The sequence below is a fragment of the Miniopterus natalensis genome, chromosome 3 (genome assembly GCF_054644295.1).
Source record: "Miniopterus natalensis isolate mMinNat1 chromosome 3, mMinNat1.hap1, whole genome shotgun sequence".
Lineage (NCBI taxonomy): Eukaryota > Metazoa > Chordata > Mammalia > Chiroptera > Miniopteridae > Miniopterus > Miniopterus natalensis.
The window spans coordinates 62555124-62582021 of NC_142083.1; the positions used below are offsets into that span (position 1 = coordinate 62555124).

The 26898-nt window shown below is 43.1% G+C and overlaps 1 protein-coding gene across 1 annotated transcript in view; it reads left to right on the plus strand.

Moving 5' to 3' along the window:
• The first annotated feature begins 1502 nt into the window (after positions 1–1502).
• KCNN2 (potassium calcium-activated channel subfamily N member 2) overlaps positions 1503–26898 on the plus strand; it is a 135963-nt gene continuing 110567 nt past the window's right edge. Inside the window, exons 1-3 of the mRNA XM_087815497.1 lie at positions 1503–1549; positions 2376–3649; positions 4294–4389. Coding sequence (XP_087671623.1) covers positions 1528–1549; positions 2376–3649; positions 4294–4389 — 1392 coding nt within the window. The 5' untranslated portion in view covers positions 1503–1527. The remainder of the gene's footprint in view (positions 1550–2375; positions 3650–4293; positions 4390–26898) is intronic.

Genomic DNA, 26898 nt, shown 5'->3' on the forward strand with positions numbered 1-26898 from the left:
GCTAATTGAGAAAGTCAGTTTGACACAGAGGTGCCACCATTACTTTTCTTAAGATATTTTGTTAACTCTAGAACCTTATATCTAAATTAATACTGGTAACAATTATTGTATACTTGGAGGTGGTGGTCTATGTGATTTTTCATCTACATTTATGAAAAGCTAATTAATTTTCATGATAACACTTCTTTGAAGTATTTTGATTTGTAAGGATGAATCAAACTTCCTCACTCAATCAGCCTCATAGAGCAACCAGAAGGCAATTGTATAATTTGTGATAAAGAGAAAATAAAGGTGATGAATTTTGTGTTTGAGCTGGGTTTTTGTCTCACACCAGGTGAATAACTTTTAATTTGGAAGTGTTCATTGTAATTCCAAATTACTCATTAGAATTTTTAATAGTCATTCTCACCACACAATTCATGCCATGTCTACTCAGCCACCCCAAAGATTCAGTAAGTTTGATCATTTCAAACATGTTTTATTAAACTGCCAAAAAATCCTAGTAGATTATAAAACAATAAAGCGCTGTCTCCAATTTGTAGCCATTCAAATTTTATTCTTGACCAAGACTATTGAGAAATGCAAGTTCTGACGGTAGTCATTATGTCCAGTTGAGGACTATGGAACAGAAAGCAACCCTCTCCCTTTTTTCTTCTGGATGCGTTTACTTGCACTTACAAAAAAATTAAAATTGTTTAAGCCATGCCCAAAAGGATATCCTAAAATGAATTATTCGCTTCATGGCCTTGAAAACACATACTTGGAGCTGGTACCTGGTAAGCAACTTTAAGGCAGCTGCCGAGTAGAATATCAGGAAATTGGATCCAGCTGAGAATTCCAGTTACCTAATGAGGGAGATCTTCTTTCTTTTTTCTTGGTGTATCTAATTCATTATCATCTCTATCATAAAAATCGTGCTTTAAAATCACAATTAAAAACGGAAACAAATATTCAAGTGGCCGATTTCTTTCATTTTGTGGGGAGACTGAAATTTCAATTTACAAACAAATACAAACGATTAAGGCTTAAGATGGAGAAGCAACAAAGAATCCTCGAGAGGGTCCGCCGCTGCCTGGCGCTGGTCCATTGTTTAAGGGCAGGGCACAGCTCAGGAAATCTGTGAAGCACAAAATGCATTTTTTTATTGGTTTATTGGGGAGTCGAATTATTATTACACCCGATTAGCACAAATCCAGCGGTGTCCTCGGCAGCTCTATTCGGCCCGAGTTATTGTTAGAAATTTCTCGGCCAGGCTATGCCCACGGGTGCAGCAGCCGGCAGGCCCCGCGCCCGCCGCAGTCGGGGCGCGCAGAGCCGCTCGGTTCGCGCGTCCGCGAGCCGCTTCGCTTTGTGTCTGTGCTGCAGGTGGGGAGGCAGAGGAACCGAGGCGGAGCCGGCGGCGGGCGGCCGCGGAGCGACCCCCAGACCCTCGAGCAAGCCCGAGGAGCCCGCGGACCTACCCACCGGGGCGGCCAGAGGGCCTGAGCGCCGGAGCCCGAGACCCGGCGGCCGGGGCGCCGGCCCCTCATGTTCCGCAGGAGGCGCAAATGTGAGCAGCCAGCAGCGGGGAAAGCCCTCCGCCCCCGCCAGGGGGACCCGGGAAGCCCGCGCGGGCTCCCCCTGCGGACTGCGGGGATCCCCCTCTCCGGCCCCGCCCCCACCCTCCCCCGGTCCGGCTGGCCCAGGCGGTTAACCCTACCCGCGCCGCAGCGCACTAGGCGGGAGTTCCGCGCAGCCAATCCCGACTCCGCGAGGCTGGAGCGGAGCGGCGGGGAAGATCCGGGCTGCAGCCCGCTCTGATTTTAAGGCCAAACCTAGGCTCAGGCCCCAGGGTTCCCCCCGAGCCCTGTTGCACTCGTGTAGCCAATTGCCAAACTTTTTCTCTCCAAAGCTGCCCCCCCGCCCCCGGTTATTTGGCTGGACAGACGGCTGCCCACACTCCGCGGGACGATTAGGGAGAGGTGGGCGTGGGGTGATGGGCGGCTGCTCTGCAGCCCTTTGAGCGTGCACGGCGGCGGAGTGGCGGGGTTCCGCACTGTCCCTGCGCCTGGCCCGCTGCTGGGTGACCCAGCGCGCTGCAGTACCCGGCACAGGTGATGCTGACTGCAGGTCCGGCAGGAGTTAGGTGGGGGCGGCGCGGCAGGGAGGAACACCTCTTTCTTTTCTCCTACCCCCGCAGCCTGCTGCGCTGCCTGGGGGCTCCGCATGCTGAGTGGTGCTCACAGGCGCTCCCAATAGGCAGGTGGAACCCTCGCCCTCACCTTGTCCTGCGCACCCTTGGGTTTTCAACCTGCAGGTCCCCGCCCTAGCTTTCCCTCTCTCACACCCTCTCCCCTAAGCCGCGCGCCCCGCAAACTCGGTCTCGGTCCCCGCAGGTGATGTCATGCCCATTGTTTTGGTGCGCCCAACCAATCGGACTCGCCGCCTGGATTCTACCGGAGCCGGCATGGGCCCTTCCTCGCACCAGCAGCAGGAGTCCCCGCTCCCGACCATAACGCATTGCGCAGGGTGCACCACCGCCTGGTCTCCCTGCAGCTTTAACAGCCCCGACATGGAAACCCCATTGCAGTTTCAGCGCGGCTTCTTCTCGGAGCCGCCGCCGCCGCCGCGCTCCTCACACCTGCATTGCCAGCAGCAGCAGCAGAGCCAGGACAAGCCGTGCCCGCCCTTCGCGCCCCTCCCGCACGCACACCACCCCCCGCACCTCGCGCACCAGCAGCCGGGCAGCGGCGGCAGCAGCCCATGCCTCCGGTGCAACAGCTGCGCCTCCTCCGGCGCCCCCGGGGCGGGGGCGGGGGATAACCTGTCCCTGCTGCTCCGCACCTCCTCGCCCGGCGGCGCCTTCCGGACCCGCACCTCCTCGCCGCTGTCCGGCTCGTCCTGCTGCTGCTGCTGCTGCTCGTCGCGCCGGGGCAGCCAGCTCAATGTGAGCGAGCTGACTCCGTCCAGCCATGCCAGTGCGCTCCGGCAGCAGTCCGCGCAGCAGCCCGCGTCCGCCTCCCAGTACCACCAGTGCCACAGCCTGCAGCCCGCCGCCAGCCCCACGGGCAGCCTCGGCAGCCTGGGCTCGGGGCCCCCGCTCTCGCACCACCACCACCACCACCACCCCCACCCGGCGCACCACCAGCACCACCAGCCCCAGGCGCGCCGCGAGAGCAACCCCTTCACCGAAATAGCCATGAGCAGCTGCAGGTACAACGGGGGCGTCATGCGGCCGCTGAGCAACTTGAGCGCGTCCCGCCGGAACCTGCACGAGATGGACTCAGAGGCACAGCCGCTCCAGCCCGCGGCGCCCGTCGGAGGAGGTGGCGGCGCGTCCTCGCCGTCCGCAGCCGCCGCGGGCGCTTCGCCCTCGGCCCCCGAAATCGTGGTGTCGAAGCCCGAGCACAACAACTCCAACAACCTGGCGCTCTATGGAACCGGCGGCGGAGGCAGCACGGGAGGCGGCGGCAGCGGCAGCGGGCACGGCAGCAGCAGTGGCACCAAGTCCAGCAAAAAGAAGAACCAGAATATCGGCTACAAGCTGGGCCACCGGCGTGCCCTGTTCGAGAAGCGCAAGCGTCTCAGCGACTACGCGCTCATCTTCGGCATGTTCGGCATCGTGGTGATGGTCATCGAGACCGAGCTGTCGTGGGGCGCCTACGACAAGGTAGGCGCTCGAACCCTGCCCGCCCCTCTGGGGCCGCAGAGCGGGAGGCCAGGTGGTTGGGATTGGCACCGGTGGGAACTCCCTGCCTGACGGTTGCGAGCTTTCCCGGGACACTTGGAGGTGCCCGCTGGGACAGCGAGCGTGTCCCAGAAGCGCACGCATCGTCCGAAAGGCAACTCCGGAGCGGAAGCCTTTCCGTGCGCAAAGTTCTGGAGGCAGTGAGCGCCCAGCGCTTTTGTGTAGATTAAATAAGCGGTTTCGGGAGTGTGTGGGGAAGGCATGCGCTATTCCATTCCTGGTGCTCGGGATTTAGGAGGCGCCTTTCAACCCGGAGAGCTGAAACTCAGGAATAACTTCATCTCCGGTTTCCAGAGCTGGGAGCTGCGCTTGGGTCTGCGACGGCGAGAACGCGCTGCCTGGCCGCCTGGTCACCCGCCTTCCGGGCTCTCCCCTCCTCTCGCTTCCCCTTGAGGAGAAGCGATATGAAAGATCACCCGGCCAAGACAGCCACCTCCAAACCCCTCTGGGGGTTCAGGCCCACTTGCTGGGGGGCTAACTGACCCTCCCAGCCACCCACCACTCAGAGGCCTAGGTGGTTAAAAGTGCTTCTTTCTTAAAAGTGCTTCTGTCTGACTTTGTTGCAGGCGTCGCTGTATTCCTTAGCTCTGAAATGCCTTATCAGTCTCTCCACGATCATTCTGCTCGGTCTGATCATCGTGTACCACGCCAGGGAAATACAGGTAACGTAGGCTCTGCTGTTTATGAATGACCCAGAGTCATGCCACCAGCCTGGAGAAGCTCAAGGCAGCAGAGCTTTTTTTCAAATCCTCATGTCCTTGCTTGAGGTTACAAAAGACACATGCTGTGTTCTTACATTAGCACCTGAGCTGTTCTTTCAAGAAGTTAAAAACATAACAGCGCAGCATGTAAACATGCAGTCATTTCTGGGATGTATTTATTAAGCCCTTCAGATTTCCCCCTAGCGTCTCTCAGGTGATCCACTTAGGCACTTATTTTCCTTAAGGCCAGTTATGCACTCGCCTTACTCTGTAGGGTAAACGTGTATTCTTGTTGATACCACCTCTTCCTAGTGGGTGCCTCATTATGGAAGATTGTATCCATCTGTATCATCTTCTATAATGTAGCTTAGGGAAGAAAATAGGCTGGTGATATTCCTAGCTGATGCATATAAATAAGACATGAGAAATCTCTAACCCTTTCTCTATCCCCCCATCATTAAAAAAATAATTGTTGTAAGTTTTGAATATAAGTTTTGTATATATTGTATTTGGTAGATTCTTAGCTACAATCATTTCATCATTTTTAAAAAATGTCAGTCAAGAGCAAAGGCTACTGCCCTTGTGAGAGGTCTTGTTAGGAAAATGTTTTAAATGCAGCCAGGAGCTCTATTGTTAGATTTGGCTGTTACTGACAATTTCAGAATCCTCTGTACAAAATTCATGGGTCGTATTTTGAGTTGTTTACTTTGCTGTAGCCTCAGTCAAAGGTATATTAAGATTTGTGAATTAAAATTGCTAGAGTTTTCAAAAATTAAGAGTGATTGGAATTTTCCAGTGTAGAATTTACACTAATAGGTTTTTTCTGATATTTTTGGAGCAGTTGTGAGACATTTGGTGGAACCATTAAACTCAAATTTAACCTACTTTCCTTCAGGGGTGGCCTTCGGATTTAAGAAACTTTGCATTAATTAGAAATTAAATTAGTTTTAAGTTAGTAATTAGCAAATACATACTAAATATGGAAGAAACCAATTCTAACTATTGCCCAAACAAAATAAAAATGCACATGACCCCACATGAGGGAGGGAGAAATTACTTCATCTTGCTTTCAAATTTGCAAAAACTTTGGAAAGTGTGATTTTGAAGGAATGAGATTGGAGAATGAGAATTAGAAAGAGAGGGAATATTTCGAGGTAAGTAATAAAACTGCACTGGCAAAACCAGACAAACACACATTTGAACCCTTTAAAATTTAATAATTTATATAAGTCTGTCTTTAATTAGGTACTAATGATCATGCGCTTTTGAGATTCAAACATTTTAAAGTGATACTAAAATGTAACTTAAGCATTATAAGTGTATCTTTTCATTTTGACTTGAAGAGTAGGCAGAGCTGGAAGGAACAAAGTAGGCCTAAGGATTCTTTGGCTCAATTTGCAGATGAGGAACCTAAAGTCAGAAGAGGTGAGTAGCTTGTATCATGTAGCTAGACAGCCTTCGTATTATTGCCTGTTCCTTCTGAAAAACACACAGCTACACAAACATTCATGAGGGAGGACATTTGATGGTATTAATATAAAAAACAAAGTGTCTCCCTAAAAATACTGACTTTTTAAGAATTATTGAGATATTTTTAAAATAACTTATAGAAGTCTGAGAGGAGCTGCCAAATGTTAATTACGTGTTGTAAACAATATTTGATACCACGTTAGAACTCTTCAAACTTACAGAAACTAATAAAATATAGAAAATCATATTTTTATAGATTGTCACACTTGAAAGAATTTCATTCATTGGCTAATTTTGAGGACAATTTCTGTTACAAAGATGCATAGATATATTGGTTATGTGTAACATGGGTGAGAAAAATGAAGATATGGATTGCCTCTCTAAAGCCAAGAAGCACAGTGAACTTCTCTGCTGTTGGGGTAATATAAATGTTACAAAATGTTAGATTTTTAAAAATTGGGTTTATTTTATATGATACATGGTTTCGGTTCAACTAATCACACTTAATATAATTTTGGAATACATGCTTGGTTAATATCATTTAGTTGTTTTGGCTGTAGATTTTACACTTAGTATTTTATCTAAAGCAGCAATTTTCAACATTTTTCACCTCATGGCACACATAAGCTAATTACTAAAAGTCTGTGGCACACCAAATATATATTTTTGCCAATCTGACAAAAAATAGGTATAAGTTTGATTAATTCACACCAGATGGCTGCAGTTGTGTTGGCTGTTCTTATTTTTTAATTTGGCAATCTAAGGGAAAAGAGACCAGTGCCCCTGACTAAACAGTTAGGTATTGCAATTTCAAAAATTCTTGCAGCACATGGGTTGAATATCTCTGATCTAGAGGGATTTCTTCCTCAAGCTGAAGCTCTAAATTCTTACCTGAAATGCTCTTTAAAGAAATATAAAATGGGAAAAGGCCAAATGAATGTGGAGACTGTGAGCTAGAAGGCAAGAACCAGAAAAAGATAGGAATGTTCTAATTGATCCAGAGAATAGTCAGTGGTATTGCCGAAATACTTCACTCTGAAGCTCAATGAGAAGCCAAGTGCACAGACTTTTTTACTTATGGATGTCACTGCTATAACTTTTATAAGTCTTAAGCAAATAGGCAATCTCAGTTTACTAGTAAGAATTCCAAATATATTACCTTTTAATTAAGGAACTAACTGCAGGGGTTATGTTGCCATTCAGAGCATGTCCTTGGAGGTAGCATGTAGTTTAAAACGACACTTTTTTCTTTTTAGCATATCAGTATGATGATTGTTAGTGAGAGCTAGCTAGTGTAGGTTTCTGGTGCATGGTATCATTTCCTACTGCACTCAGGAAAAGTAAGTGTTCTAGCCAACATTCTGGCTCTGTATACCAGAATTGATTAAGCATGGGGAGACCCTGACATTTTCAAGGAGAACCTTGGAAAGCAAGTCACTGTGACCTTTTGTAAAATGTTTATACACACACTGGCAAAATAAGATGGTTCAGGTGAGTCACGGATGGAAGTGCATGAATTAATATACTGTAATGAAGAACGGAGCTCAGTACACTTCAGTTTGGTGTCATTTTTCAGTACCACAGACAGCTCAGTGAACCAGGCTGTAGCTTGTTCATTTAACTCACTAGTTAGTTGTATGCCCTTCCAGTAAAAAATGAAATCACTATTTTTATTTTTTTTGTCAGAATGCTTATATAAAATCAGATTTAGTGGGCAAAGTTTTTCAGCTAAGAAGATATTAGACTTTTCCAAATAGACATTTGGCCTTACTTTGTATATTCACCAGTAAAGCAAAACAAACAAACAAAAAGGTGTATAAATAAAACAATCTAGGTAAATGCCTGTGTATCACAACCTTCCGACAAAGAAAAAGTACTATAAAAGGGATTTCTTTTATACAGTTTGGAAAATTAGTTACTATCACTTGACACTAACTAATTAATCCCCCTTAAGTCTTGGGTCAAATAATAGGGAAAAAAAACACAAACGACCAGAGGCATGATTTCCCATGACTTTTCTTTTTGTTTCCTGCCCCCCTCCCTTTCTGTGGGGTTGGACGTGTTTCTTTGGTGGAATAAGTATAAAAGAAAGTTCACATAGCCTTTAAGATTTTCAGCATGAAGAAATTTGTAGATTTCACTTCATCTTTTCAACTTTAACATGCCCTAATTTAGGGAAGCAGTTTTAGTTGAAAGAGTTGTTTAGTATGCTGAGCGAGGCAAACACAAAATTCTAGATTGGGAGAGAAAGCCCCTTGGAGCCTGATCTTTCTTGTTCTCATGGGATTTGGGGAAACCGAGGGCACTACACTTTAAAGTTGGAAACATTTTTGTTTGATTTTGGTTTTGTAATAATGCAATTACATAATAGCATTAGAGGAAACACCGATTTTTCTTTGGTATCTTTTGCAGTGGAATAACTCTATTTATTCTCTTTTCAGAGATGGACAATATAGGTCTTAAACTGGAAGATCAGAAATTCGTATTTCTCTTTGCTCATGCATCTAGGCCACACAAAGGGGGAGAGAGTGAGTGAGAGCATGGGCCTTAGCAGCCTCTGAAGGTGCTAGCCTGGCTCCGGAAGCTTGGCCAAGCACCCACTTAATAGGTACCGTGGCTTGCCGTGTGGGGGCTGGCAAAGGGTGCTTTCTTTCCCAGCCCTACAGAGAGCAAGTAGATGCTTCCAGGCAATGCAGAGTATACTGTATATAGTCATTATCCTTATTAGTGAAATAATAATAAATACACATGGTAAAAATAACTTAAACAGTACAGAAGAGTTTAAAGTAAATGTGGTAGTTACATTCTCTATATTCTCAGTCCTGTTTCTCAGAGACAACCCCTTTACATTTTTCATATATGCTTCCAGAATTCTCAAGAATGAACACTTAGGTGTGTTGAGATAGGCACATGCTTTTATTTTCGTAGTATATCTTGGAGGTTTTCCTCGTCAGCACATAGAAATCTGCCTAACTCTTTTGTAGCAGCATCATATTATCCTATTATGGATGTACTGTGGTTTACTGATGGGCGCTTTGAGTTTTCTAGGTGTTTGCTATTATAAGCAATGCTAAAAATGAACACTGTGGTATCCTTATTTTACTCTACTGATTAGAGTCTATACATATGGTAAGTATCCAGTAGTCAGGTTGCAGAATCAAAGGGAGTTGCATTTTAAATGGAAAGGTGTTGCCCACCAGCCCTTTAGAAAAGGTTCTCAGGGTTGATATTCCCTGCTTCTTACACATATTCCTCCATAGCATGGTTAACACTGGATATTATAAAACAGAATTTTAAGTGTCTTTGGCTTTTAAAGTATAAAATGTTTACTACCTTCCTGAAAAAATTTTTGGAGAAAAATTATTTAGGGACAAAGTTCCTAGCCTCTTAGGCTTATTTGCAACATTTTGTAATATCTAGTGGTGCATTGTCTAATCTGATTAACTGGATAATCCTTGTAAAGCTGCCATCAGAATAAAATATTTGCCAAATTTTATTTTATCTTTTACTTAAAACAATTTGGAGGAGGTCAGTGAAGATGAAGGAGGCTAAAAAAGTAGAAGAAATGATCTTAGATTGGTCCTTAGGTCTCTGCTATGTCTGTGAGGTAGAGGAGAATTACTGGGGGACTGTTAGATTCCAGCAGATAGAGAGGTGGAAAACTTGCCTGCATTGCTTTTTGTGTGGTGGTCAGCTCCACCACTGATGTCTGCATCGCCAGCAGCTTCTACATCAGTTGTAATGAGACTCAGTCCCTTTGACTTCGTGTAGACACTGTCGTAACGAAATCACTCAGGACTAATTTTCTCCGCCTGCCTGTGTAAAGATCTCTGCATTATTAATGGGTGTGCCGCTAAATAAAACGATCCTGGTGTGTTTACAGAGCAGCATCACAAATGAATGAAGAGTGGAACGTTAGGTTTACCGCAAGTGGGTTTGCTTGATCTGCCAGCTTGTTTTTGGGCCACACTTCGTGCAGCTTGGAAAGAAGGGCACCGTGGGCTGCGGTATTCCCAAACCACACCTGGCAGGGCTCGCAGAGGGAGCCTGCACTGGTTCGACTGCGGGCGAGTTGCGTTTCATCAGGGTAGAAGGTTGTTTAATGGGGCCATTTTAGAGAGAATTTTTGCTCATGAGGAAATAATATGATGTTTGCTACTTTAAAAGTATATTCTTAATCTGAAATTCCCTAAGCATTCTATTTATAACACTGGAAAGTGCGTGGAGGGGCCCTGAATTGTTATCTGGCCCACTCTGCCACCCAGCACGGGGGCTCCCTTTATATCAACTTTGGTAAAAGCGGTCGCCCACTTTCTGCTTGAGCTCTCTTCCCATGATTGTCCATTCACATGTACAGGGCTGTCCCATTGCCAGACAGCTCTTATTTTTAGGAAGATTTGTCTTGTGTTGGGGCAGAGTCTTAAAAGTTGTTGATCCTCAAGTACAATGGGGTTAAGGTGGTAAAATCCTTTCCCTCTTGCAACGGACATTCCAAGCAGGTGGAGTTAAGGAGAGAGACAAAAATTAAGTAAGGAAACAAACTCCTTGGAAGTTGTGATGGGTGCCATGAAGGAGGTATAAGGGCTGAGACAGAAAATAATGGGGGCGCAAGGCTGAGGATCAGAGGCGCACTCTTAAGGAAGTGACTTTTAAACTGGGACATAAAGGAAAAGAAGTAGCCAATTTGGCAGAATCTGTGGGAACAACCTGTGCAAAGGCCTGGTGTCTGAAATTACTGCACCCAAGCACAAGAGAGCAAGCCAGGGGGGTCCACACTGGGAGAATGGTACTGGATGGGGTGGGGGGGTCCAGGCTTCTGATAGTGAAGGGTCTTAGGGCACGGTAAGGATTTTTGGATTTGTTTTCAACATACATTTGGGAAGTCGTCCAAACATGGGAAGCGTGGGAGAGTCATGATCCAACATGTTTAAGCAGACCTTTTGTTGGTGTTCTGAGGAGGCTGGTCTGGAGACCATTAGGAGGCCCTTGGCAAGTCATGTCATTGTGAAAGATGATGATCCCCTGGCTCAGGTAGCAGCAGTGGAGGTGAGGAGAAGTGGTCTGATTTGAGATCTATATTGGAGTTAGAATGAAGTTCCTAGTGGATTGGATGTGACAGGCGAGGGCAAGGGGCTATGTAAAGATGATTCCCAGGGTTCTGGCTGGAGCAACCTAGTGCATAGTGCTGGGAGGGGAAGACTTGAATTGAAGGGTAGGACATAGAATAAGAAATATATTTTGGCATAGTACATTTGAAATGCTTCTAACTATACAAGAGAATCTAGAGTTCAGAGGAAAGCCAATAGTGGAAATTTAAATTTGGGAGTAATCAGCACAGAGACTGTTTAAACCCACAGGACTGAATAGAATCCTTGAGAGAGAATAGAAAGATGAGAAGGTTGACAGTCAATCAGCCTCTGACATCTAGCGGGTGAGTAAAGGAAGAACTAGGAAAGAGAGATAAGAGCGAGTTGTCCCCGAGGTGGAGGCGGGAGTGCTGTGGGGAGGCCCGGGGCTGTGTATAGAATGCAGTGGCATCTGTTCTATGGGGCAGAGAAGTGCTTTTTGAAGTTGGCAAGTTGAAGGTCATTGCTGACCTTGATGAGATGTTTCAGCCGAGCGGTAGAGACAGAAGACAGACTGTAATTTCCAGTATAAAAGAAAAAATTGGTTTCCCTTTCACAGAATCACAGAGCAAACATTTACACATTGGGTCAGTCCTTTTAAATGTCCTCCTAATGAAATAGTCCCAGTTCCTTTGAATATTCCCGATCAGACTTAGAATGCCCCTGATCACATTTTTCTGGGCTTACTCTGTTTTGTTGAATTCCCTCTTTAAAGAAGGTCAGAAATGTACCCAGTACTTTCAGATGCCAGTGGGGTTCTTACCTCCTTTCATCAGAAATGCTACCTGATATTGACTGTTATTAGTCTAGAATGGTCATTGCTTCCCAGGAACTGTTGCCAAGTAACGCTTGTAAAATTATAATTGAACTGAATGTTTGTTTTACAATTATTAACCTTGTTAAATAGCACCTTGGTTTCAGACTGGCGTTTCATCCTGTCAGAATTATTCAAATCCTAATTTTGATGTTTATCGGACAAACACTTTTTGGTTTTGGAAAGTGCTATGTATGGACTGGCCAGGGAATTGGCAAGACCCAAGGTTTCAAATCAGTGTTAAATTCTGTTCCAGAAATATAGGCAACATTAGTGTCTGTTACCTGCTTTGCACACCTGCCATCGACACATTTAACTCTTCTTCCTAGCTTTACATTAGCTATGAGGTTGGAAAGTGCACCTTGGGGCCCATGCTGATGGGGTGCGTGAGCCACGTGCAGAGCTCAGAAGCAGGGCTTCGTTGTTGCCGTCTGCTCATCCATGATACTTGGTGCAGCCTTTTCAGTAATAACAACTCAGTGAGCCCTGACTATCAGCCAGCCCACATTTCTCAGGAGAGCTTCGTGAGGACTGTCAGATCCTTTGCTGAAATCCACATATTCTCCAGGAAAGGCAATCTCATGATCTATTAATGCTATCCAAGAAGGAAACGAGACGGATAAACGTAGGCTTCATGACCAAATGCCTTTCCTCTTAAAAATTTTGTCTTTCTCTCCAGATTATCAATTTCATAACTATTGAAGTTAGAAAATTTATAAAACATAGAAAACATGAAAAAGAATGTTAATCGCACCACCTAGAGATAATGATTATTTATGTTATAATGTTTTATATAAAGTAGATGGTCATAGTATTTGCTGTATATCTGTATAATAAATTTGGTATTCTTTTCACAATACTTTCTATTAATTTCCCCATGGCATTAAAAATTCTCAGTAGCCCCCATATTTCCGCATCATTTAGATGTAATCAGATTAATCCTTTCTCTTATTTTTGGACCCTTAACAAAAATTAGAATCTATTTAAAATTACTTTTATAATGAATACTATTCCAGATGAACCTTTGTGAGCATTTCTGATAATCCTAAGGATAAGTTGCCAAGCAAGAATTTACTGAGTTAAAGAGTATTACTTGAGACAAATTGATAGTTTATCAAATCGTCCTCCCAAAAGTTTATGTTACTCCTTTCATTTTTAAAGTACTTACAGACTAGTTTGTTAAATAACTGATGTGGTCATTTTCTGGAGTGTCTAGGTCCAGTTTACAGGTTAGTATTTTGAGTACTTTGTAAATCTGAGGATTTGCTGCTCCATAGTCTTCCCTGCCTTTCTGTTTCTATATGATCCTGGTTTCTCAGTATTGGCTGACTGGGATGGTAAAAGAATATCTATTCCTTTTTAATAGTTACAGTTTATGTAGAAACAGTGCAAAAGCAGTTTTGGAAGATAACTTTGTCCCCAAATGTTCCCAATCCTTTTTATTATGGAGACTGTAAAAACTATAATTTCTGACATGTTTCTCTGAAACTTTCCTGCTGAGCAGAGCAATCAGACTCTCCTTTGAGTTGTTTAAGGGTTTTTTGCAGCATAGCCTCATGGCTTTGTGCATTGCCTCTGGAGCCAGTCTGGGCACATTCCCAGTTCTGCCATTAATTAGCTGTGTGACCTTGGGCAAGTTACTTAATCTCTCTGTACTTCAGTTTCCTTGCCTATAAAATGGGGAATATAGAAAACCTCTCTTGTTGGGTTGCTATGAGGAATGTGTGTGTGTGTGTATACACATATATATACATATATACACTCTCAATACATGTATGTACATATATAGATGAAAGTGTATATATACACTAATATATGTATACACATTATACACACACATACATATGTGTGTGTGTGTGTGTGTGTAATGTACCTAGAATGGCCCCTGGCCTGTGGTGTGTTTTAGCTATTTTGGGGTTTGTTGGGGTGGAAGGGGAGGAATTGGAGCCCATCCTCTCTGGGCTTTGGGAAACAGCGATGATTTTTTCTTTTTACAAGCCTTATGAGAGGGGATAGGAAAAAAAGGTGGGCATTTGAACAATGTTCATTAGTTTATTAACACTTAATCTAGACTGTGTTCGTGTGTGTGTTCACAAAAATAAACGCTTTGGTCTTTATTAAGGGCAGCCCAGTTTTTTAAGTGGGTTCAGATTCCCCCTTAGGCACGTTGGCTATCTGAGGACATAGATGTTCACTCTGGGTGTTGGAGGTCTGTAAACGAGTGTTAAAGCACTCGAATGTTACGGCTAACAGTTATTACCGAAATAGCCATTTCCCCTGTAAACCTGCCCTGGGTGTGGCTTCCCGCTGGCAGTGAGGCTTCAGGCGTCCAGGGCACAGCTGACAGCATCTCCTCGTCACTAATGAGGACCCTGGTGACTTACAGGAGCTGCGTGAGGCACTCTGAGATGTAAGCAGCGGGGACGCTATGGATCATTAATGGAAACTTCTGGTATTCAACCTCTGCTGAAAGGCTAAGAGGTAGTAAACAGCCAAAGACATATATGGAAAGGCGTTACTGACAGCATTTCTGTTGGTCTTCATTATAGGTCTGTAGGATAGTTAAATACAAATCGTTATTTTTTTTTCTTGTTCTGACTGGGTTTATGTCTGGTGGGAGTTTTGTTTCATGTGCCACCCCACCCTCACCCCCAACCACAGTGCTTGAAGTACAAGGTCTGAAAGAATTGAGAAGAATTTTTTGTGTAAACATGACAAGTAGCATCTCAAAGTATTCTTGGATGAGTGGATATTTTATAGAGAGCTTGCATCTTCTCTTTTGTTTCATTTCAAATGATCACTAGTTGAGTCTGCATTATGCCAGTCTCTCTTTTTGAACAATGTGTTACTGCTGTGTGAGGTTTGGACTTGGCTTTTTGAATTTATAAAATGCATTGGGATTCGGACATTACAAACTTTGAGCTGAACCATGGAGACTAGTTTTAATAGCCAGTAGTCTACATCAATAATTTGTCCTTTGCACCCTTGAATATTCTGAGCGTTTTTACCCAATTATGTACTTATCTATAATGGTTATCCAACAGGTGTTATGATGGGGTTGTTTCCAAGTAATCCGACTTTTGAAATTTGGATATATAACCGTTATTGTTTGGTCACTGAGGTGGTCTTCTTTCTACCAGAAAGTTTTGGTCTTCCAAGGAAATTCTGTGCAGTATTTAGAGATTAGTTTTGACAGAAACATGCTGAATTTGGGGGAGCAAGCGTTAAGCACTCTTATGCTTACCTTCACTGTGACCTTGGATAGTGCTTTTCTGAGAATAGTGTCTACTCTCATGAGGGTTAAAAAAATATGGTACTAACTTTTAAACTGCTTAATTTTCTGCTGAGTTGCTAAAGGAAATGATCTCTTAGTATTAGATTTAATTTTAAGGTCATGGATTATTTAAAATGTTAAAAATAAGAATTAGGTTGAATATTTATTGAAGTTGCATGCATATAATGTGACATAAAAGTGATGGCTGTGCAATTTATAATAGTCATGTCATGCTTTTTCAAAGGTATATCTAGTATTTCTAGACATATATGCAGTCAAAGCTATTGACAATAGCAATTCAATATATGTGGGTTTATTTTACACTGAGTATTGACTTTAGAAACTTGCCATAGGTCAGTATTCATATTGGTGAGTCCTTCCATATGTGGAAAATGTTCTTATATCTGTCCTTGGGAGTAAGAATAGCTTAAGATATATTTATTTAGTTAAATATGCTATTAGTTTACTTTGGTTTGCTGCCTAAACCTGTGGGTAATATTGCAAATTTTAATGCTGTTTTTGAAAAGAATTATTTTGAATAGGATTGTACTTTTTCCATTAGTATTTTAGTCAAGAACCTCACTATTTGTTCCTATTTGTCAATGTCAGAGGGGAAACTTAATGAAAATGCATTGGTCAGATTTTCAAAAATTAAGCAGTAGTGATATAAAAAGAAATATCCAATATGCTTGTTTGGAGGGGAAAAAGCAGCAGCACTGTATTTAGGGATGAAAACTATTTTTTAAATTTCCTTGATTTGGAATTCATTGGCACGTATAGATTTTTTTATATCATTTAAAAAAAATCACCCCTCAATCTGTGTTCTTTTCTTCCTTCAGTATATTTATCTTACTGAATTTTTTATCCTTTTGGACAACTATTCCTAATTTTTAGTTTGCGTTTTGACCGTGTTGTGTTCACACCTTGGAACATGTCCCTGGGGTGTTCCTTCCACTGGGGGATGGAGATCCAGCCCACGCATTGTCATGTTCGCTTTCTCGCTTACCCTGATACTGTGTACACAGGTTGCTTCAGTGGCAGCTGTTTTGAAATAAGTTATCCATGAAGTGCATCTCATTGCATTTCTATACAACTGGCCACAGAAGGAAGGCAGACGTGTTAAGGACTTAGTTCTACAAGCCCCTGTCAGAACTAAGGGGCCCGCGTGGAGCCCACACAGCAAAATCAGTGGGTGAGCATTTGCTCTGACCATTTGCCCGGCGACAAGAGGTCTCTGCACCATTGCGCAGGAACGCACGTGGCAAGGTGATCTGTGGGATGGAGGGTGGGATGAAGGCTCATCTTCAAGCCCTGAATCATGACACGCTGCCACATGGGAACCTATTCACCAAATGCAAGTGAATAGGATGGGAGGCTGGAGGGTTAAGGTGATGAGCTCAGATGCCAAGGTGATATGTGTTCTAGCTGCATTCCCAGGCCCAATACGAATTTTCATTAACTTGCTCTCATTTCTCCTCTATTGGTATAAAGATAACCTGTACCTTTACAGTGGGATCAAAACAGTTGATTTTTACCATTTTTTCTTAAACACATGGGGGAGATTACAGTGAAGTGCTACAAATCTGGTCCTCTTTATCAGGAAGATAAGAGCAGGATTTCAAAATCATCTCATTGACTTTGTTTTAAAATTTCCTATTGGATCCTTTCTTCTAAGGAGGCCCCTCTCTACCCAGCAATCTCTGAGGCCCCTCCAGGGTGTATTTACACAGCCCATCGCTCTCAGTGCCCTCAGCCTTGTTTTCATTTGGGAATATCCTGGGGAAGCACATGCTGTGTTCTGAGGATTTCCAGCCATGTCAGGATTCCCTAGCTGACTCTGATCCTAAGGGACAAGCTGACGGTACATGCAGCTCTCTAATACCCTCGGGTGCTTCACCGTTGGAGGGAAGACAAAGGCATAAACATAACATTTTCTGGTCGTGGTGGCTGGTATTTGGCACTTGTATTTGTGTTGAATGTTAAAACTTTGTGAAAAGTGGAAGAGCCACAGCCAGGAGGCAGTGGATGCCATCTGGAGGGGCCTGTCACCATCCAGCAGGGTAGGACGAGTGGTTGGACAGACACACCTTCTGTCTGGACAGCCACATGTGCTTCTGGGAAGCAGCCAGGGGACAGTTAAGAACTCTCGCTCTGGATCCAGACCGATTGGGGTTAGAACCGAGCTTCACCCAGGGGACTCTAAGAAGAAAATTGTATCCCTCTCAGCCTCATTTTCTTTATCAGTACAATAGAGATGAAAATTATACCTATCTCATTAGATTGTTTTGAGGATTCTGTGCGACAATGTTTATGAAGATTTTAGCATGAAATCTGGCACATTAGAAAAGGCGCATCCAGTAAATGTTAACTCCTATTATTATTCTTTCATCACCATTATTAATACGTAAATACTGTAGCCCTAGCAGGGAAGCAGAGCCTAGAGTCTAGGAGCATCTCATGGTAGGGAGGTAAAGGGTAGCAAAGCACTGTATTTCAAGGTAGCTGAGCCAAATTCTGGAGAGAGGGAAATTGGCCAGAAAAGGCTAATACTTGATTTATTAGAGCAAAGGGGTGGCACACTGGTGCCCATGGGCTATATTTGGTGTCCTGGGCAAATCTAACCTGCCTGTTTGATACAAATAAAGTTTTACTGGAACCCTGCCATGCTGTTTGTTTATATATTGTCTATTACTGCTTTTCGCATTACTATAGCAGAGCTGAGTAGTTGCATCAGAGACCATGTGGCCTGCAGTCTAAAGTGTCTACTCTGTTCCTTTACCAAAAAGTTTGCTGACCCTTGAGTTAGGGATGTGGATCGCCCAGAAATGCAGGGAAAAACATGCACAAAAGTGTTTCTTCTGCCCTTGCCTGAAGAGTTATTTCATTCTGTGCTCCGATTTTAATCTTATTAAGGTATGTGGTGTGTGGAGGGTCAGGCAGACGTGCTCGCCACCTGGGAAATGCAGATTTCTGTAGGTGCAAGCTCTCTGCTATGACCCAGATCCTCAGTCTCCCTGTAGGAGCTTGCACTTCTGGGTCTGAGGTGAAATGGCCTATTGGAATTAGACTGACATCATCACAAGGGAGTAGAATGGCTGTTGTAGGAACTACTTTCATTGGGAGTCTAAGCAGGAACCTCGGGACTCAGAGTCTTGTCTGGTAAAGGCCAGTGATGAGAGCCCGAGCCCGTCTGACCCTCGGTGTTCTGTAACAGTCTCGGGAAGATTAATCTGGGGGTGGCTTACAGTCTCACGACACTGTTGATGTGGCTGCCCTCAGTCAGGAAAGGAGGCTCACTTGTTTCATATTTTGAAGAAAATGTTTTATCGCTGACTGTTCTCTAATTCTATAACTTATCATAAAAAATCACAAATTAAGTTGGGAAGTAGTAAAGAGTGCTGGTTTCATTCTTTAGGTCTGGAATTCTGGCTGCATATATAATTTATTAATTTGCTTATTTCTGTTCCCTAGTGGTTAAAGTTACATCTTCTCCACTCACTCTCAGCTGCCTTCTGGACAGCTCCCCCTGGAAGTCCCCCAGGCCCTCACCTACCCCAGGCCTCCTCCTCGCCCTCTGTCACGTGCTCTCTTAGCCCAGGGCTCCTGCTCCACTCCACCCAGGGCCCCACTGAGGAAGCTCGTTCCTTTCTCCTCACCCTCTCCTCTCCCCTCCTCACTCCTCAACCCTCATCTGCAGCAGAGTCACCGGGTCCACAGGTGATCCCTGTCTTATGCATTGCTTCTGCTTCCTGGTCACATTCTCAAATGCCTTAGTTCTATGTTTCTGAACTTTGACATTTCCCAGGTCCTTCTACAATCTATACTATTTTTACATTTAATTAATATTTTATATTTATAATATATCATATGATATACTATATTGTATATTGTGATAATATAATATGTAATTTGTAATGTCATTACGTATACATATATTGTATATTTTATATATTGATACTTGTATAATATATACTTATGTATTATATTTTAACAATATATTGCATATACACTATTATAGTACATTATAATATGTATTATGTAATATAACTATATATTATATTATACAATATATTTGATATATTATATAAAATATATATTTATATATAATTTATTTTAAATATGTTAAAATGTTAGTATCATATGTTATAACATGTTACATTTTATTTATAGTTTAATATTTATATTATTTTATTTTTATACTATATTTAGTATTTTTTCTTTAAATCAACTCTCTTTTTTAACCTCATTTTAAATAATAATACCTATGATATATTATGGATTTTAGTATAATTGCTTATCTTTTCTAATACACAATAAATTTAAACCGTAAGTGATCAACATTCCTTCTAGAATGACCTGAGGAACAGGCAAAGCCCCCTTTGGGAATTTCTGCCTTGGTTTTTACCCTGGTCATTTTTAATGTGTTATGAATGTGTTCTCCCTGCTTCCAGTTTGACAACTCGCCTTTGCCCCTACTTCTCTCTGGTGATCCAGCCTCCCACTCTGCAAGAATGTCTGCCCCAAACATAAATCTGACCCTGTGACATCATGTCTGAAGTGACTCCATGGCCCTCTGTTGTTGTCAGCGTGCCCTTCTTTAATGTAGGTGCTTCCCAACACACCTCTCATGATCTGGCCCCTGTCTACCTGTGTGCCCCTCTCAGACCTGTTCTTATCCCCCCAATATGCCACTTCTGCTCCAGCAATACTGAAATACTTGCAGTTCCCCAAGGATATCACACTGTTCCTTGTATCTGTGCCTAGAATACCTTTCCTCCTTTATTTGCCCAAACCCTGCTGCTGCATGAGAATTCAACCCCAGCATCATCTATGCCAGACGGCCTTCCCTGCCTGCCCACCTCACTCAGTTTGACTTAACTGCCCTCCTTTTTTTTCCTGGCTGCCCAGCAGTTTCCCATAGTGATAAAGAGCCCTGACATGAAGTGGAATTTGACTCAAACCTACATTTTCCTAACTTCCTACCAATGACTTCTGACAACCTATTCACAGCTCAGAACTTCAGTTTCTCATCTGTAAAATGGGGAGAATTGGGCCTATCTCATGCGGTGATTGTGAGTATTATACTGAGATTATATGCTTAGCCCAGTGCTGGGTGCAAGCAGTCACACAAATGGTGGCATTAGTATTGTTTTTATTGCATCGATCATTATTAATTGTGACCTCTGTGATCCTCAGCTTCTAACATGTAACTCGGGATAAGACATCCTGGGGTTTTGTTAGGATTGCATGATGGGTTTGGGGAGCAGTCATGGTGGGAGAGGATGGTGATGTGCCCGGTACAGCATGTGGCCTTTGGGGTCCATTATGACAATAACATTGCTTAGGCTCTGACTCCCACCTCAGTTTTCAGCTCCCTGAGGGCAGGTAACGTGTCCAGTCCTACTGTCCACCCCCAGGGCTGAGCAGTCAGTGAACAAACCTGAAGTGATGCATCTGGGGTTCATACATCTTGCTGCCATTCATCTCAGTGACAGTAAACTGGAGTAGTCACCTTAACAGTCCCCACGTCTTCATCTGTGAAGTGGGGACAGCCATTGCTATTCTGCTTCTCAGTTTACTGAAAGGTAACTGACCGTGTGTGTAAAATAACCTGTCTTAGGGCAGGTGGTATGGCAATCTAATACTGATGATAGTTTAATTAATGTGCCTTATCTTAGCATGAGCTCTTTCCACTGTTGTATTTTTCTATTATAATCCTATAGCACTGAAGACATGTAGCTTTCACTATTTATAATTCAGCCTGACTTTGAATTATTAAAACTAGATGTTAAAACGAGTGAAAATACAGTTAAATATCTTCTGTTGTAGTTGTAGTGGTGCATTTGTTTCTGTTCTCATTAGCTCTTTCAAAAGAGACAAATTTTGTAGATTTAGCTGAAAATAATGTGAAAATCAATCTATCCAGATACAACAGTGGTATTTAATGTGGCACTGATCACTGTAGGAGGGATCGTTATAGGAGGGGTTGTGATGCAGGGGCCTCTGACAGGTGATAGGTTGGCTTCCGACACTTCTGCTTGACGGCAGAGCCTCTGCTTTGAGCCCCCCTTTGTTTCCTGCAAGGCGATGGAAATGGCATCTCCCCTTCGATTGTCCTCATCTACTTCTTGGTCCCTAGAAGGTCCTCTCTGACTTTTTCAGCTAATCTCAACCACCAGCTTCTCCTTGAAGCTCATCCGATTACTTCAGACACTTAATCTCTGCCTTTCCCGATTCATGCTCGTGTTTTTATTGCCGTCCTGTATGATGAGGCGAGCCTCCGTGAGCTCCTCCCTGTGGGCGCGCTCTGCCCTCTCAGGGCAGTTTCGCATCTTTTTGCCCCCGGGCCGCTGTATGCTGCCCTCCGTGGCTCCCACGGAATTAAACCAGGCGAGGGGCCGAGGCAGGGGCTGGGCCTCTTCTGTCCGTATTCCCTTTCAGCTCGTGCCAGGCACTGGGGTTGGGGTGGGCGCCTTACCTGTTGATTGTACAGATTCCTCCTTAACCTGGAAGAATATGATAATATTCACGGATCTGGGTAACTGCGCCTGTAGAGAATGATGGATTAGCATCCTATTAATAGGTGAGCCAGGAGTTTAGTGTCCGCTCATGTACGTAACTTTTCCCATGTTTTAATCATGGTTCAGAAATAGGCTGAAAATGGTTGCACAGTTGGTAGCAACTTAGAAGGCCATGGCGCAGGTTTCTCTTTGTTTTACGTTTCTTATAACCTGCAGCCCTTGCCTTCCGTGGCTGTTGAAGCGGGTTTCCTAGCTTTTCAGTTAGTCCTAACAGGCGACGGTCCCTGGCCCCCGTGATATCTCCAGGCCGGCTGGCGCCGCCGACCCTGCCTCTGATGCGCGGCCATCCCCGAGGTTCAGCAGCGAAGTGAGTTGTTGCTGGCGGTGCTATTCGCCAGCCTGAACCCGAGTCACGGGGGCTCGGCGCGCAGGCGTCTGCGTGAGATTATTGCTGCCTCCGGGGGAAATAGTAAACCTCTATCTGTGTTTATTCACATGTTGGCGTTTATGTTCTCTGTGTCCAGGTGATAACATTAGGAGACTTGAGTTGGTCTATTTTGGGACACTTGACTTAGACACCTCTTTCTCTGCGTGTTAGAGACAGAAAAAGAAAGCGGAGAAGAGCCACCTGGGAGAGAATTCCCCTCCCTCCAGGACTCAGGTGTTCCCTTGTCTGATGAGAGATGTTTATTCCCCTTGCCCATTTGTGCAGCTTTCAGTCATAAACAAACAGATCAAATCTGCTCTCACAGCTCTGGTCATATGTCCATCCCTGGACTTTAGCCACTCCCAGGATTAGCAGCTCACTTCTGTTAAACCCATGTGGTGGGACCTAGTCATGTTCAGAACTTCTCTCTGGACTGTTTGTACTTAATGTCATGTCCTCGGCTTACAGACTGTTTGAGTGAACTTTTTGAGAATGTGTGAACCTTCTTGAGTATAGACGATGAAGTTAATAGGAACGAATGAGCCTCTTACAAAAGTGTTTTCTAATTTGCCCAGGTGTTCAGCTGTAATAACCAGTCTGTGACCATTATGGGAGCAACTGTTTAGTTAGGCTTTGTGCAAGTTTCAGGAGACTTTGGACAGGTTTTTATTAGTCTAAATCTCCTGTTCCTGAATTCCAGTCTCTGGGCTACAATGGGGTCTGTATGTGTCTACCCTGTATTTTCTTATCACTCTCCCACTCATATGCTATTTAGTGATTACCTAAAAATTAGTTGTGGTGACAAAGGTAATGATGAGATGAAAGTGATAGTTCTTAGGGAATATGCTAAAACATTGGCTGCCTGGGGATAATTGTGGTCTTAAAAGGAAAGATGAGGCAAAGAGGACATATTGGAAGACCTAATAAGCACCACTTAATGCTTTTCAGTGGGTGTGGGAAAGGAATGGAAGACCAGCAACATGACTGATGTGGAAAATTGTTGAGCAGTGTAAAAGGGAAGTCAGGGTTTGTTAGCCACCTGCTTTATTCTTTGGAAAGGTAAAATAACTAATATGTACCAAAATAACCAATATGCATCATGTATCTACTGTGAGCAGGCAGTGTGCTAAGTATATTTACACACATTGTCTCATTTATTCTAGATTATAATTCTTATTCCACTAGTGAATAGCAAAGCTGAGAGTCATATTCAGATCTGTGACCTCAGGGTTCTTTTCTTTTTGCAACATGGCTCTTACTGTTAGGTATAATTTTATCTGGAATAGCCCAGAAAAGTACCATTTTCCATGTCAGTTATAACTATAAAATAAAAGAACTTCTTGAAAACTTATGATGTTCAAACATTTGGTTTACTTTAATATAAATGAAGGAGATGGTTTTCTCTGAATTTTACATTATATTACCTTTAATTCACCACCATTGATTCAAGGTGACTGTGGTAGAACAATCTTTATCCATAGTTAATCTTTCTGTAAAATATGTCTTTAGTTTTCCTTGTGTCTCTAGAGGTTGTTCAGAAAAAGCCACAGTGAAGGCATAGAAGCCAATACTCAGTTATCCATGAGAGGGAAGTACAGGATGGGAAAGAACTCTAATGGCTATAATAAAGTCTGGATGGTGTCTGAGCCTGTGCCATAACTGTGCTCCACTCTGGAGTTCCCATCTTAATACCCTCATTCATGTTTGACAATTTTTTCTTTCACGTATTTCCCTAGTGTAGCAACATACTCAACCAAAACAGGTGGCATGGTAGTCCAAGGAAAGATTTCTTATGAAGGAGACTTGTATTATTCTGGTTGGATATGGCGAAGAGGTCTCCTCTCACACATCAAGCTTATGAGTTGATTGTAACTGACTGTAGCATAGCATTGAGAATGATGCCTTAAACCACAGAAGGGCTGTACTGGTGAGGACCTTGATTCATTAATCATATCTACCGTGAGTGTAGGAGGGAGAAATGAGTGACAGCCTGTGTGACACATGTTTGCCATCCCTTTTCTGTTACCTTAAATATATAATTTATGTTTACTTCTCTATGCAGATAAATTATGAATCCTTGAGTAAAAAAGCTACTCAATTTCAAAAATAATCATTTTTTGTTATGTTATTTTTGTTATCTACATGTAGAGATTTGTCCCTTTCTTAGGAAGTTTATTTTAATTAACATGGAATGAATTGGGTGTGGTGAAATGCTTTACCTTCTAACAGTAAAGGTTTGCAGAGATGTGGACCCCTTCCTTGTTGAAGTTGGTAAGTCTGAGGATTTCATGAGCTGTCAGGCCATCAGTCTCCTCTCTCTCCTGCCTGCCTGCCTCTGTTTGTTTCCTTCCTCTTGTTTTTCTTTGCTACATTCCTTCCCTCTCCTTTTTCTCTCTCTCCCTTTCTTCATAACGTTGACTATAAGTTAGACCCTGGGCACTAAAACCTTAAATTGTTTTCTTATACTGTTTCATATTTAAAATTTCAAAATTCCTATTTGTTTTAATGTATATAACTGATGTCATCCATTAGGATCACCATCAATGCACATAGTGAATATTGTTGAAGAAAAGCCAGATCCGTCCTTGGGACTTACAAGGTTGTTTGGGATCTGATCTTTCCCATCCCTTTAACCTCATTAATCATAAATAGCACCCCCTCCCCGGACACACACGCACACACACATCATTGGAACCACCCTAAACCATTTGGAGAGCCAAAGCTGTCATTCTCTCAGCTCTCTGCGCCTCTGTATGTGCTGCACCTGTTACCTGGAATATATACACTTTCATCCATCTGCCTTTGGACCCTGCTCAGGTTTCCCTCTCTGGCATGCTTTTCCTGATCCCACAGGCTGACTTATTTGGCTTCCTCCTTTATTAGCATCTTGTACTAATATGATACTGTCATAAGTGATGATGGTGGTGCACGTGGGTAATATTTGTTCAGCCCTCTCTGTGTGCCAGGGATTGTGCCAAGGGCCATGCTTGGATTATCTTGTAATCATAAATAACTTAGTGTAGTAGGTGTTTTCATGTTATTGAGGAAGGTGAAGTAGGGAGAAGTTAAGTGACTTGCCCAAGATCACAATGCTTGATGGTAGTGGAGCCTTTTCAGTGGAATTCCAACTATTGATTTGTACAGATTTTTCTCCCCTGAGTTGTGAGGTCCATGACATCTTTGATTGTTTCTCCACTAAAGGCTGGCCTGTGGTGTAGGCTCAAAATGTTTGTTCCATTAAATTTGATTGAAATCTTATTTGTAATAGACTATCCAGTCTTTCTATCACCTCTCCAAATTTTGGAATGCAACAACATAGACTCGACTGATTTTATTTACTTTCCCTCAGATTTTTGTGTATTTTCTACCAATTTTACAATCATGTATCTTCAGTATCACGTTTTGGCAGCAGTCTGAGTTTTTAATTTAATATGTTCAAAAGAAATATGGCACTTTAAAATTACTGCCGTCCGAAAGTTAGAGGGAGATTTCTTTCTCTCCTTCTAAATCTCCGTGTTGCTGACATACCTAACATAACATAAATAAAAGGGACAGGTGATGCTGTGTATAAAGTAAAGAACTCGGTGGCTAAAATGACAGCAAATACATTCTTTCTGCCTCTCAGAATTCCTTTGCCACAGAAAGGTTCCACTCCTCATTTACCACCACAAGGTTGGTGGTTCTTTTTGATGGAGAACCTTCTTTAAGAAGTACGTGGAGTTTTACTTTCTACTTTCCTATTTTTAAATTTCTTTTTTATTTTGAAATTACAGTGACATACAGCATTATATTAGTTTCACATGTACAGCATAGTGGTTAGACGTTTATATAGCTTACAAAGTGATCCCCCGAGTAAGTCTAGTACCCATTTGACACCATACACAGTTATTACAATATTATCGACTATATTCCCTATGCTGTACTTTACATCCCGTGACTGTTTTTAACATGGGCAATTTGTACTTCTTAATCCCTTCACCTTTTTCACCCAGCCTTCAGTCCCCCGCCCCCCCAAATCTGGCAAATAAATGAACATACTGTACTTTCTACCTTCCTTATTCCCGCGTCCTACCTTTAGGATACGGTGGTTTTATGTTAAGCCATTGTCGATCATGGAATACTTCCTGGATATGTCATTTCCCATAACATTAGGGTAGAAAAACAGACCTAACATGGGTTCTAGAGAAAAACAAACTTGATTGTGGCCCCTCTGATTATTTCTTCTTTAGTGGAACAGTGAGAAAGGCTATTTGTCTAATTTTAATTCAAAGAATGTAAATTGATAAGTTTCATTAAAAGTCACCAATACCACCTCTCCAAAGACCAGCTCTGGCTGACTGGTCTCACCATGTGGGTGTTCAGAGCTAGTCCTTATGATTAGGACTTCACTACAGTTAATTCAGGCATGGCTAGTTGTGACAGACATGCACCTTATGTCTATTACGTCATGTTGTTCTTTCAATCAGAAAAGTAACTATTAATATAGCAACTCATGGCAACCATGACATAGTCAGGTAAAATGTTTTGTTTTTTAAATTTATCTTTATTGTTGAAAGTATTACAGATGTCTCCCTTTCTTCCCCCATTGATTCCCTCCATCTAGCATCCGCCCCCCCCCCCCAGGCCTTCACCACACTATTGTCCGTGTCCACAGTTTATGCATTTATGCGTAAAAGTTCTTTAATTTCTCCCCACTCCACTCCCCCACCCCCACCTTCCCTCTGAGACCCCTCAGTCCATTCCATGCTTCTGTGTCTCTGGATCTGTTTTGTTCTTTGTTTATTTTGTTCATTAGATTCTATATATGAGTGAGATCATGTGGTACTTGTCTTTCTCTG